The 13,123-nt window shown below is 51.4% G+C and overlaps 2 protein-coding genes across 12 annotated transcripts in view; one reads left to right on the top strand and one right to left on the bottom strand.

Moving 5' to 3' along the window:
- HMGXB3 (HMG-box containing 3) overlaps window positions 1-10,790 on the top strand; it is a 61,996-nt gene extending 51,206 nt beyond the window's left edge. For all 8 annotated transcript variants that reach the window (XM_082381446.1, XM_082381447.1, XM_082381440.1 and 5 more), the window contains 6 exons: window positions 709-893; window positions 4,254-4,473; window positions 5,720-5,853; window positions 6,656-6,772; window positions 8,258-8,467; window positions 9,454-10,790. In XM_082381446.1, the coding sequence (XP_082237572.1) occupies window positions 709-893; window positions 4,254-4,473; window positions 5,720-5,853; window positions 6,656-6,772; window positions 8,258-8,467; window positions 9,454-9,921 (1,334 nt within the window). In that variant the 3' untranslated portion in view covers window positions 9,922-10,790. The remainder of the gene's footprint in view (window positions 1-708; window positions 894-4,253; window positions 4,474-5,719; window positions 5,854-6,655; window positions 6,773-8,257; window positions 8,468-9,453) is intronic.
- Window positions 10,791-10,923: 133 nt separating this feature from the next.
- The window catches only part of CSF1R (colony stimulating factor 1 receptor), a 78,124-nt gene continuing 75,924 nt past the window's right edge, over window positions 10,924-13,123 (bottom strand). For 3 of the 4 annotated variants that reach the window (XM_082381454.1, XM_082381453.1, XM_082381456.1), the window contains 3 exons: window positions 12,875-12,974; window positions 11,904-12,012; window positions 10,924-11,814 (listed from right to left, as the gene is read on the bottom strand). In XM_082381454.1, coding sequence (XP_082237580.1) covers window positions 11,686-11,814; window positions 11,904-12,012; window positions 12,875-12,974 — 338 coding nt within the window. In that variant the 3' untranslated portion in view covers window positions 10,924-11,685. The remainder of the gene's footprint in view (window positions 11,815-11,903; window positions 12,013-12,874; window positions 12,975-13,123) is intronic. The other variant, XM_082381455.1, reaches the window with a different exon arrangement.

Genomic DNA, 13,123 nt, shown 5'->3' on the forward strand with positions numbered 1-13,123 from the left:
ACAAGATTAAACAGACTTCATAGAAGCTCATCCTTTGGTCATAGGTAGACTTGGCGTTACTACATGCTAAGCAGACTCACTCTGAATACGCAGCTTCTGGAGGTCTGCTCCCATTTCCAAGGCTCATGCTGAGACATGAAGGTGGGCACCACCCTCCTTATTATTAGAAATTATTTTTCCCTTTGCTTTCCTCATTTCTTTCTGTTTATGCTTTTCCCATCCCTTCCTACAGAATCCAGGCCCCCTGCCCCTTCCCTACTATGAGGTCAGATGGAGTAGAGGAAAGGTTCTAGGGTCAGACAGGTTTGTGTTTGAGTCTGTGCTATACCACTTAGTGGCAGTGTGGTTTTGAGTAAGTTATTCTCTGTGCCTCAGTTTTTCCAGTTATTCAGTGAGGATAATAATACTCTTGGCTCATAAAGATGTGAGAGTTAAATGAGAGAATGTATTCAAAGCTCTCAGCACAGCATCTAGGTCCTAGTGGGTGCTGAGTACAGGGCAGCTGTAACTCTCATTGGAATTGCCCTTTGAGTTGCCACCCGAACACCTAATGGCTAGGGTGCTTGACCCTTTGGTGGTTAGTACTCTTGGGTGTTCTTAGGAGAGAAGCAGTCTTGCAGAATTGCTATTCTTGCTGGCCATTGCTCATCCCCTGTGGCCTCCAGGTCTTCTTCTGTGAACTTCTCAGAGCTCTTGCTCTCCTTCCAGAGAAGACTCTTACCTCAGAGGAGCTGAGCCAGCTGCAGGAGCTGCTGTGCAATGGCTATTGGGCTTTTGAGTGCCTCACTGTCCGAGACTACAATGACATGATCTGTGGCATCTGTGGTGTGGCCCCCAAAGTGGAAGTTGCCCAGAGGAGTGAAGAAAACGTGCTGGCACTAAAGAGTGTGGAGGTAAGTGCCTCTTGGTCACCACGGGTGACCTTTAGACATGTCTGCACACTTTGGCAGCCACCTTCCTGCATGGTGTTTCCAGGAGCAGATGGCTCTAGTTCCTTCCTGGGTGAGGTGAGTAGCTTTTTCTTGCCACTTCCCAGGTTTTCATCTAAGGCAGCCCAGATGGAAATGGAGGCACTTGTTACTTATTCAACAAATTTATTAAACATGAACTATAGGTGCACTTTTTAGGCATTTGGGAAATGGCAGTTAAACCCATGGAGTTTTTGAGCTCATGGAGCTCACTTTCTGATTTGGGGAGACAGGAGACAAACATTAATAATTGTGTATATTATATTAAAATACGATTAATATATATTATATGTAATACATTAAAGTAACATAATAACAGTAAGGCAGGGTAAGGAAGAGAGCAGTATCGTGGGAAGAAGGGGCTCCTGCTTTTATAGAGGGTAGTCGGGGAAGTCCTGTCTGACACCAGGGCATTTGTAGTTTTCAGTGGGGGGAACATTCCAGGCAGAGGGAGCAGCAAGAATGGGATCTGAAGAGGGTTTGCTGGGCATGGTTGAGGAACAGAAAGGTGGCCGATGTGGCTGGCCCTCTGTGAGCGGGGGATAGAGTGGTCGGATGTATGAGGTTCAAGGGGCTACGGGTGGCCCGGGCATTGTAAAGACTTCCACTGAGTGAAATGGAGAGCCAGTGAAGGGTTTTGAGGAATAGTGGACTGATCTGACTTAGGTTCTTAACTAAAAAATGTTCACACAAAGATAACACCAAACTCAGATGGCTTTATACATTAATTCTAACAAATATCCAAGAAATAAGATTCCAGTCATAGAAGAATAGCAAAAGTGGATATAAGTCATTGTGTAAGGCCATATAACTGAAAATAAAACCAAACATTTAATATAAGATGAAAATTTGGGCTGATAGTACTCATGAATATAGATGCCAGAGTTCTGAATAAGATAATTGCAGAACAAATCTAACAATGAGTAAAATAAAATCATGACTAAGCTTATCCCAGAAAGGCAAGATTGTTTCAACGTTAGAAAATATACTAATGTAATTCAGTACTTAACAGTTTAAAGGAGAAAACCCATATGATTATTTCACTGGGTGTCTAAAAAAGGCTTTCTATTTAATTCAGTGCCCAATATGATAAAACTCTTCACAAACTAAGACTAATAGGGAAAATTATTTAACCTGGTACAGGGAATTTTTCAAAAATTCCATGGGTGAACTCTTTCCCATCATCATGCTGAGAGGTCTGGTCTGCCTGCATAGGTGTGGAGTGCCCCGTGAGCATGCTAGTAGTCACCGTGGGTGCAAGCTTTCCATCTCTGAACTCTACCACAGTGACTCTTTAAGCACTGGACCTGCAGCTCACTTGTTTGCCACCAGGAGTGGTACAGGACCTCTGGAGAAAAGCTCTGATGTATTTTGACACGGCCAGCTGAGCATATTAGGGATTTAATGCATATTCTTCTTTCTCTTCCCAATTAAAAAAATAAGTACATACGCTGATCAAATAGTTCTATTTTGAGCGTGGTGGTGTATAATGAGATATATGAAAACAAGCATAATGCTACTGGAGCCTTCTAAGTGTTCCCTGTAGGTAAAATGAACTGTAAAAAAAATTTGCTTTTGTGTGTTATCTCACAAAGAGGCTGTTTCTAGACTCATTCAAATCTGCTTGTCTAATGGAAATATTAATAGTAGTGCAGCTATGATTTATTGAGCATTTTATTACATATACCAAGTTCTTACTCTGTACTCAGTGCATTACTTTCTGGGTGACTTCTCAACCCTGTGATATTTTTGTAGATGAAGGGGGCTTGTCCAAGCTCATCCGGTCAGGAAGGGGTGGAGCTGGGATTTGACCTTGCTCTGGCTCCCTGACTCCAGAATCTGAACTCATAAGCACCACCATGCTCACCAGTACCTCCTGGGACCCTGAGCTCTGGTTTTTTAAACACATCTGGTCACAGGCTTTTTGGCTTTTTGCTCTCTAGAATAGACAGAAGCCCGCCTCCCTGCAAAAACTCACATGTCCTAGTCCTGCCTGGCACCCGCCTTGTTCCGATCAAGGCTCGCTCCTCACAGAATGGAGTAGCATTCCCTTCACTTTCCGTATGCGTGTCTCTTCTCTTCTTTGTTTCTGGATGTTTCTTTCTAGAGACAGGAATTTGTTTTCTCCCTTTTGTGTGTGGAGTGCAGAGTTGGGTAGTGCGTACGAGGAGAGCAGGCTGGGGGTGTTCTAAAGTCAGTGAAATAAAACAGAAAGGTATTGAACAAAACAAACATGCAGTTGTCCATGAGGAGACTGTAGGGTTGGCCCCTCCCCTCGGGGACTGGTAGAGGAGGACCCTCTGGACTGATAAGAGACGTCTCTATGTGGAGCAGTGGTTCTCAGACTTTGTGGGCATAAGAATTACATTGGGCAATGATTTTCAAACTTTTTAGTGTGAGAGGCTTGCTGGGCCCCCACCCCCAGGGTTTCTGATTCAGTGGGTCTGGAGTGGGCTGAGCATTTGCATTTCTAGCAAGTTCCCAGGTGGTGCTCATGCCACTGGTCCGCGCTTTGAGAACCACTCACCTTAGGGAATCTTTTAAAAATGCAGCCTTAGGGATTTAGTTCATACAGATTGAGGTGCAGCCTGGATATCAGCATTGCTGAGTAATGCAAATGATTCTGATGAGGTAATAGGATCAGGGTCTCACTTTGAGGGCTGCATAAGAGGGCTTACAAGAAGAAAAATTGAGTAGCACAGTGCCAGATGTCTACAGTAGGTAAGTACATGCTGCACGTAGAGGAGATAGCCGTGTGCTGGCATGGTCTGGGAGGACCTTCGGGAGGAGGTGAGGGATCAACAGGGCCTTGCAAGTGGGTGGAGTGCCACTAGGTTTTATTCTGATGATTCCTGCCAGCCAGGCATAGGGATTAGGGGCTTGGGCTTTGGAACTAGATCTTTGTTCACATTCTAGTTCAGACTGCCCCTCGCTCCAGTCCTCTCACCTCAGGCACCCTCAGGCTTGTATAGTAGTAGTTAATTAGTCAGTGTCTGGCACATGACGGGCAGTGGTAGCTGCCCTCTCCTGGCGAGGCAGGGAAGAGGACATGAATAAAGGCATAGACGCAGAAGGGACTTAGGTCTTGGGGAGTGCTGTGGTGTGGGAGAAAGGAATGAGGCCAAGGAGCAGTTTGGCACTAAGATGTTAGATTCAGGGATGTCCCGGCAGTGTGTGGCTGTCTGACTCCTTCCCCCTGCTCAGCCTGTATGGAGAAGGTAGGCTGTTGTGTTGCTGACGTTCTGTGGCTCCTACAGTTTGACCTTTTTTGTCCTGACCTTTTAGTTCACCTGGCCTGACTTCTTGGCCTCTAGTGAGGTAAATGTGGAGGACTTTTGGGCCACGATGGAGACAGAAGTGATTGAGCAGGTGGCCTTCCCCGCCAGCATCCCTATCACCAAGTTTGATGCCTCTGTTATTGCCCCCTTCTTCCCACCACTCATGAGAGGAGCTGTGGTCGTCAACACTGAGAAAGACAAAAACCTGGATGTGCAGCCAGTACCTGGTAAGGCCACCTGGTAGCTGGGGTCAGGGAAGGGTCCCGTCGCGTCTGGAACATTGTCCATGGCAAGACAGCATGTATGGTTGAGAGGGGGCCAGGCCCACCTGGAGGGCTCTTTCTGGAAAGATAATGGCAACCTGTGACAAAATCCCCTGGAGATTAAAGTCACGTGCAGAGTTTTGAAGAGCTGCCAGCCACATTGTATAGGACTGACCCACATAGCCACTGTCAGCCTTCTGGGATGCACTACACTGAACAGTGGGAACCCTCTGAAAAATGCTGATGATAGGGCTTCAACCCCAAAGATTCTCACTGAGAGATGTAGGGGGAGGCAGGGAGTCTAGTCTGCCTTCTAAACAGGTCTTTCAGATGGTTTTTTAGATGCTCTGTGCTTATACGTTGAGAAGCCCTGGGCTAGCTCTTTTGAGGGCATCAGTTTCTGACAACTTGGGTTTGATTCCCAGCTATGCCACTCAGTGACCATGTGACCTCCACCAAATCCCTGCATTGCCCCGAGCCTCTGTTGCTTCATTTACAAAGGGGGCATGACATTGCTACCCACCACCTAGGTGGTTGTGAAGATTAAGTGAGCTAATACAGTTAGAGTGATGGCCTACTTTTTTTTTTTAACTGCAACTCAGAGTAAGCAATAGGTTCTACATCATGACTCAGCGTGATGGTCATGTAAGTAACACGTCTGTGTATATCTGTAACTAAAACAACTTTCATAAAACAGTACTTTCCCTTACCAAATGCAACATACTTGATTTTCTATTCTATTTCATTTTTAAAATCCTGGATATGACCTGCTAAATTGATTTTATAAGTAAGGCCCCTGCATAGTTCTGTTGATCAGGTTCAGGAACATAGTATATAAAGAGCATTTTTTAAATGAGAGCTGCTGTTCCTCATGTTGCTGCAGTTGTGTTAAGAATCTGAGATCATGGTTCTGGAAGAACTTAAAAGGTTAAAAGCTGACCCATTTCAGGGTTCTTTGCATGGGTGCTCTGCAGGGTATCTCCCCTAGATGTTCAAAGGCAGAAAGCTGGTTCTCAGAGACTTTGGGTATCTATAGAAGCTTAAGACCTGCCTTGAGTCCACCTCTCCCAGCCCCCAGGGCAGTGCTCGGGGCAAAGCCTGCTGGACTGTGGACCAGGCCCCCTTGTTCCCATCCTCGTGCGTGGGGGACTCCGCAGGACCTCAGGTGGCTGGCAGTAGCGCCCTCCCATTAGCACGACGTCTCTTGCAGGCAATGGCGGTGCCTTGGTACGGCTGCTCCAGGAGGGAGCCTGCAAGCTCGAGGAGATCGGCTCCTACAGCGAGGAGGAGCTGCACTGCCTGCTGAGGCAGTGTGGCATCCCCTTCGGGGCAGGAGACTCCAAGGTGAGTCTCGGGGCTGCGCTGGGGGTGGGGACTTTGGGAGCAGACTGGTGGGCCATTTTTCTGGGCAGGGATATGAATACCCGTGACTGGGCCCTTGTGTTGGACACAGGGTGCTGGCGGGCAGGGAGGCCTGGGAGATAGCCAGCAGCCAGATTGTGACATGCACGCAAGGCCTTCCCATCCAGGCAGTTCCTCTGTTGAGGTAGTGGGTCCAGACTCAGGTTCAGGAATCCAGGCTCTCCTGTTAACTGTGTGTGGCCTTGGATAAGCTGCCTTACACATCTGAGCCTCATTTTCCTCATTTGCAAAGTGGAAATAACCAAAATACCAACCTCATGAAGTTTGCAGTGTCTAGTTATCAGCTATCCAGGCTCTTAGAAAACAAGCACCATGGCATCCGTAGAGAAGGATGTGGAGGGGGTGTGTGTATTTTATCCATATATTTTGTACTTCCCTTCATACTAATGTGCTCCTGAAAATCTGATGCTTCAAGTTCAGACTCAAATGTTGGCTCCTCTTTGACACTTTCCCTGCGCTGTAAAAAGTAGAGAGAACCCAGGCCTCAGAGTCTGGCAGCTTGATCAGTCTGGCTGGCTCTGTCTGTGACCTGGCCCTTACAGGGCCTCAGCGTCCCCATATGTACCTAAAGGACATTGGGCTGGTGAGGCTCCAAGGCCCAATCTGGCCTTAACCGTTTATTCATTTGCTTTGAGTGAGTATTTGAAGTGAGCATTTGGTGCTGTGTACCAAGCCTGGTTGCTTAGCATTCACTGCTGTGTTTAATCTTGTCCTTGTGCTCTAGGACCAGCTCTGCTTCTCCTTGTTGGCCCTCTACGAATCTGTTCAGAATGGAGCCAGAGCTCGACAGCCCCCACCTCATCTCACAGGGGGTAAAATCTACAAGATGTGCCCCCATCAGGTAGGAGGATAACGAGGAGGAACTCAGGGTGAATTTGTTCATGTCAGTTTGCCCACGCAGAGGATCTGATTGATTCAGCTCATCCTGGGGCTGGCACTTAGGTCACTGGGCAGCTGTGGAAAAGCTCCTTATGGGTCATCACCAGTGAGTATTAGGCACCCTACTGTGTGCTGGCCCCTGCATCAGCTGTTGAGGGTACAAACGTGAGCAACAAAGATGTCATTCCTCCCTGGGTGACCTCATATTGAGAAATAAAGTCACCGTGGCTTGTGGCAACAGCTCTGCAGGAACTAGACAAGGACCAGAGAGAGAAAGTAGCGGAGAGGGACCTGCTGTCTGTGGGGCCCCATGCAAAGAGCCCCATGTAAGCTTGGGAAGGGATGTGACCACTATGTCCTGAGTGGGGAGGGGTCCCGGGAGGCCACTTCATGTAGAGCTTTGGAGGCAAGAGTAACAGTTTGGGTTTTCTTCTGAGAGTGATGAGGGGCCCATTGGATGGTTTGAATGGGAAATGGTCTGATTTGGGTTCTAGGAAGATCACTCCTTAGGCCCGTAGAGAGCATGCACTGGGTAGGCGCCAGGATAGCACTGGGAAGGTTGTGCCCTGTGTGACACAGTCATCCCAATCCAAGAAGATACCAGGGTAGAAAACCCCCCGAACAGTGCTAAATGGGGAAGACGGCTTCGCAGAGCCTCCATTTCACTGAGTGGGCAGGGCGACTAGCTGTTGAAAGAGAGTCAGGTCATCAGCTCCTTTAACAACCCCTGGCAGGTCAGAGCCTGCTCAGAGCCTCGTGTTCATGTGACTGGGGTTCATCTCAGGAGAAGCACTTGACAACACAGGGATGTGAGAGCTATAGCTCTCGGGGCTGTGGTGGGCCAGCGGTATTACTTGGAGGCGATAGCCAGGACTGGTAGGTGTGAAGGTAGGGAGGTAGAGGCAGAATTCTCCAGTGGACACACAGCTGCCCAGCAGTGGAGTGGTATTTGGGGGATTTGACGAAGGCTATACCTTCATCAGGGGTTCTCATCTGGACAGCACCGTCAGGGTCTGCTCAAAATATAGATGCTTAGACTCCACCTTCAGTGGCTAATTCTGTAGATTTGGAGTGGGACCCAGGAACTTCCTCTTAGCTGCTGGTGCCATACAGCTTGGGAACCACTGGACTAGATGGTGTTTGGTGGGGTGATGTGGAGGGTGGGGTTTGGAGGTGATGCCTTGGTGGGTGGGAATGGGGGGGATCTCTCAGCCTCATTTGAGGCTCGGATGCTCCCAGCTCTTCTCCCAGCCTGCAGTGAGCTGCCGACTTCATTCAGGGACAGAAGTAGGAGGGAAGCAGAATGTCATGGGCTCTGGCAGGATGGCGTGACCTCAGTCATAAAACCTGATTGTCCATCTTCCTGGGAAGAAGCGAGTGGACCTGACTCGGTCTGTCTGCAGATTGGCTTCTTCACCCTGTGCTGTACTCTCCTTCTCCCCACCAGGTGGTGTGCGGCTCCAAGTATCTTGTGCGGGGCGAGAGTGCCCTCGACCATGTGGATCTGCTCGTCTCCTCCCGCCATTGGCCTCCTGTGTATGTGGTCGACATGGCCACACCAGTGGCCCTGTGTGCTGACCTCTGCTACCCAGAGCTGACCAACCAGATGTGGGGGAGGAATCAGGGCTGTTTCTCTAGCCCCACGGAGCCGCCTGTGGTGAGTTCCCTTCTGAGGAACTGGGATGCATCCCCCTGGTTCGTTGGGAAGACCTTCTGCGAACCATCCACCACCTTTTTTCTCCACCAGTGTTTTGTCTCAATGCTCTGGAACCAGCATTTACTCCACAAAATTTTACTGACCAACCCCTGTGTGTGTGTGTGTGTGTGTGTGAGGCCACAGCATGTCACTTAGGGTGCCCAGGGTGACCCCAGGTATCTTGGGGTCAAAGGGGTCACCTTGCAGTTAAGCCTAGAAAATTGCCACCTTTGAGGACACTGTGGGTGCTGACATACTAAAGGCCCCCACCAGCCCTGTTTTGGCTGTGAATATGCTGCATGGCATTCCTTGGTTTGTGATCTAGAGGCACAGTGGCTTAGAAAACGCCGACCGTATCAACCCCTTTCCTCTAATTAAAAGGGGAAAGTAAGGCCCCGGGGTGAAAATGGACCTGTCGAGTGTCACACAGCAGATTAATGGCAGGGCCCTGGTCTCTGTGTCTTGGTGCACTGTATCAGGCTGTGGTTCTTAGCACAGGCACATGCCCTTTGCTAGAAGAGACATTAGGACTGGTAATAGGAAGGGGATGTCATTGTCATCACTTGCCTTTTCCTTAGTCCATGGGGCTCCCTGGCTTTGTAAGGTGGGTGTGAGGCATTGCAGAAGGGCATCTGAGCCTCCACGGGAACTACTTCCTTCCAGTTCCCCTGCAGCCCCAGTCTGAATTGATTAGGCAGATATAAATAATAGCTCAGGTAATCCAGCATCTGCTCTGGGAGGTGGCCACTGTTACTGTCCCCATTCTCACGTGAGGAAACGGAGGCACAGGAGGGGAGGAAAGGGGGACTTGCCCCAGGAAACGTGTTATGTGGTGACGGTAGGATTTAAACAGAGCTGGCTCCACCCACAGCTTTCACTCTCACCCATCACACAGCTTGGACCTTAATCTTCCCTCACGTCACAGTGGCTTATCATCTCCCTTGCAGAGCGTGTCCTGCCCAGAACTCTTGGACCAGCATTATACGGTGGACATGACGGAGGCTGAGCACTCTGTCCAGCACCCGGTCACCAAGACTGCCACCCGGCGCATCGTCCATGCAGGCACGCAGCCCAGTCCTGGCGACCCCAGCGCTGGGCACCACTCCTTGGCCCTGTGTCCTGAGTTGGCGCCCTACGCAGCCATCCTGTCCTCCTTCGCAGACAGCAAACCAAACAGCGTCCGCCAGCGGCCCATTGCCTTTGACAATGCCACCCACTATTACCTCTACAACCGCCTCATGGACTTCCTTACCAGTCGCGAGATTGTCAACCGGCAGATCCATGACATTGTGCAGAGCTGCCAGCCTGGCGAGGTGGTCATCCGAGACACCCTCTACCGCCTCGGGGTTGCTCAGATCAAGACAGAGACAGAGGAGGACGCTGAGGAAGAGGAGGTGGCCACAGCCGCAGAGTAAGCCGGGCTCTTGCGCAGGGACCGTACCGTCTCTCTCAAGCCATAGTAAGGCCCTTGCCCGAGGCAGATCCATCCAGGGGACCAGCCTCTGATGCTGGGACTGACCAAAGAGCTTCCATTTCCTGAGCACGGTGGAGCCCAGGGTCCTTGGTTCTCAACCTTCTGGGGGTCGGGAGAGGCACCAGGACACTCTTTACTAGCCCCAAAAGAGCACTTGGGTGGCACCATATGTTCAATAAAGGGGCAGGGAGGCTGAGAGAAGGCAGGTAGCTGCTGGCTTCCCAGGGGCGCCTGTGGGTCGGGGTGGAGGTCCTGGGTGGGCCAAGGCTGCTGAGGTTTCCCTTCCCACCCAGGGACACCGTTTTCAGCCCCTGCAGCCTGTTGCCTTTGTCTCGGGGCCTTGGGGGCTTCATTAGCTCCAGGGGTCCCTTTGGGCTCTCGATTCTCCCAGAGGACGAATGCATTCCCCTCCTGTTCTTCCTGCACCCACATCTGGGGGCAGCTGAGAAAGGGTGAGCCACAGCTCTCTTCCAGGCCTAGCCTCCCTGCCCCAAGCTTTGAGGAAGAGGATCCCCTTCCTCCTTTCCTGGTCACTGCTCCTGCATCCTCTCTGGACCCTCATCACAGAGGGGATGTGGCCCGTGAGCATGACATAACCTGGGGGCAGTAGGAAAAACTCCCTTCTGTGAAGGGTAAGCAGACTGGGCCGTAAGGAAACAGCAGGACTGGCTCAAGTGCCCAAAGTTTGCTTAGGGCACGGGAATTGGCCGTGTTATTTAATTTATTGAGAGGAGTGGAATAGGTGGCTTTTTTCCCCTCCCTCTTCCCTGACCAGAATAAAGTTTATTAAATTATATGGTTTGGGCGCAACAGGAGTCAATTCCAGCCTCATTGTATGCAGCTCAGTGGGGTTGGGCTCCAGAGGTGCTGGGGTTGGTCACTCACCGCAGAAGGATGGAAGGAGGTCCCCGGGAATCCGCATGGCACAAAGATCAGAGGCCAGCTGTGTTAATGCTGTTAGTTTAATGCTGACAGAGACATCCCGCAGTGTGACTGTTAGTTACGATGAGTCAGCCTCGAGTGTGTGCTGCTTGCTTGGTGTGGCCAGCCACACGGGGCCCCTGCCTTCCAGCTCAGAATGGCAGGGGGGGCCGGACAGAGCACCCCAACCTTTAGCTGCCACCTGGCTCAGTGCAGCAGTATCAGACCCAGGGTGGGTGGGGCCGTGGAGAGAAGGCTTAGAGGGCAGAGAGGGACAATTAGATTATTCCAGAGGAGCCACCCTCCTCCAAGGGCCTGAACCAAGTGCAGCCCTGAGCACCTGTCTGCTCTCCTTGATCCACTCAGCAGGTGTCCCTCCATTCGGCCAAGGAGCCTTGTTTTTTCTCAAGATTGGGGCAGCTCCTGCGGACTTCAGAGTCACAAAACCAGTCCATTTCTATTGAAACAGGAGGGGAGGAAGTGGGAACAGGCTAAGAGTGAGCTGGGTATTCTCCCAGTTGGCATAGCACACATGAGGCCACAGCATTGAGAACTGGCGGGGGCGGGGCTGAGCCCCAGCCCCTGACTGGCAGTGATGGCCCAGGCCCTGGGAGTGGGGTTCTCTCCACCTCCTGTAGATCCCACATTCCCGAGTTTCAGCTGGGCCAGGCTGTTGAGTGAAATGACCAAGGGCACAGTCTGTGTTCTCCCCCTGGTGCCCCATCCATGGAGGAGTTGAGAGCTTGGAGGAGGGGAGAGGCAGTACGTCCCTGTGATCACCTCCTCAGCAGAACTGGTAGTTGTTGGGTTGCAGCAGGGGCTGGGCAATGTCCCCCTGTTCACAGCAGGCCAGGTGCTCGCTGGAACTCTCCTCCTCCGGCTCGCTGCTGCTGCTTGGCAGGTTGCTGTAGTCCTGGGTGGGGGGATGTCAGGGGATGGTCAGAACTGATCAGTCAGGCCCAGCTTTAACCAGCCACCCACCCTGAGCCTGGCACCACTCACCTGCTCTCTTCTATCCACTTGAACCTGCTCCTGAAGGAGGGAGCAGATTTGCTGGAAGGTGGGTCTGCGGGTCGGCTCCAGGGCCCAGCAGGACTGCATGATGCTGTATCTGAGGCAGGACAGAAGCTACTTGTGGGCCTGGGACTCATCACGTCTGTGCACGCACGCACACACACTACAGGGTCCTGCCCCGCAGAGGTCCCAAAACCAAGTCAGAAGGGAGCTTCGCACAAGGCCAGTGTGAAGTCCTTGGTGTGCATTATCTAATATTTCCAGTAACCCTGGGAAAAAGGGCTTTTTGTCAAAATGGGCATGGTAACTGAGGAGAAGAAAAGCTCAGAGATGCTATTTTGCCCAAGCTCCTAGGATGAAGGGGCACTCTTGCTGCCTGCAGGTAGGTTTAAGAGGCCAGTTGATGGTAGGACTGAAGTGGCTGAGGAGCTAGCTGGCTGGGTGCATCCAGCGTGGCAGTAAGCGCCTGGGTGGCATAGGGCGCAGCCGTGGAGAGACAGTGGCTGGAGAAAGATGCAGTGGGTGAGATGGGCCAGCGAGCGTGGGGGAAGGCTGTGGTGAGGGCAGGGGGCCAGTGGGGGGGCTCTGGTGGGCTGGCTGGCGTGAGGCGGCGAAGAGGCTGCAGCGGCTGGCTGTGCTGAGCGAGAGGCTGGCTGCCCACAGAGCTCGACAGGGAAGAAGAGAGAGCCTTCTTGAGGTCGTAACAGAGTCTGAGTTAAACAGTCATCATCCGTCTTAGGGCCAGCCCCAGTTAAGAGCCCTCTTTGAGAATGTCCCCCACGCTACCTGGGAAACCAGTGGAAACCCTGAACTTGAGAAAAGGGGTCTGTCTTAGTCCACTGTGGGCAAGAGGAAGCCTGACCCTGGAACGTTGTGGACAGGAAAGACAGGCCACACACCTTCCCATCCACTTGCAACAAACCCTGGGGTGTTCTTCCTCCCTGGGGTCCTTCACTTACATGTTCTTTGGGGCAAACACGGGCTGGGCCATTTGGTATCCGTCCTTCACCAGTTTATAGAACTTGCTGTTCACCAGGATGCCAGGGTAGGGGTTCAGCCCTGCAAAGGACAAGATCATGGAAAAGACCATATTCCGTGCTCACCGTCACCTTCCCCCACACATCTTGGCAGGGCTGGGTGTGAAGGGTCCCAGCTGGACTGCGATGATAGAACAGCAGCTCCCCTTAGCAAATGTTTACTATATGCCG

Source organism: Balaenoptera borealis (genome assembly GCF_965194805.1).
Source record: "Balaenoptera borealis genome assembly, chromosome: 2".
In the NCBI taxonomy this organism is placed as follows: Eukaryota; Metazoa; Chordata; class Mammalia; order Artiodactyla; family Balaenopteridae; genus Balaenoptera; species Balaenoptera borealis.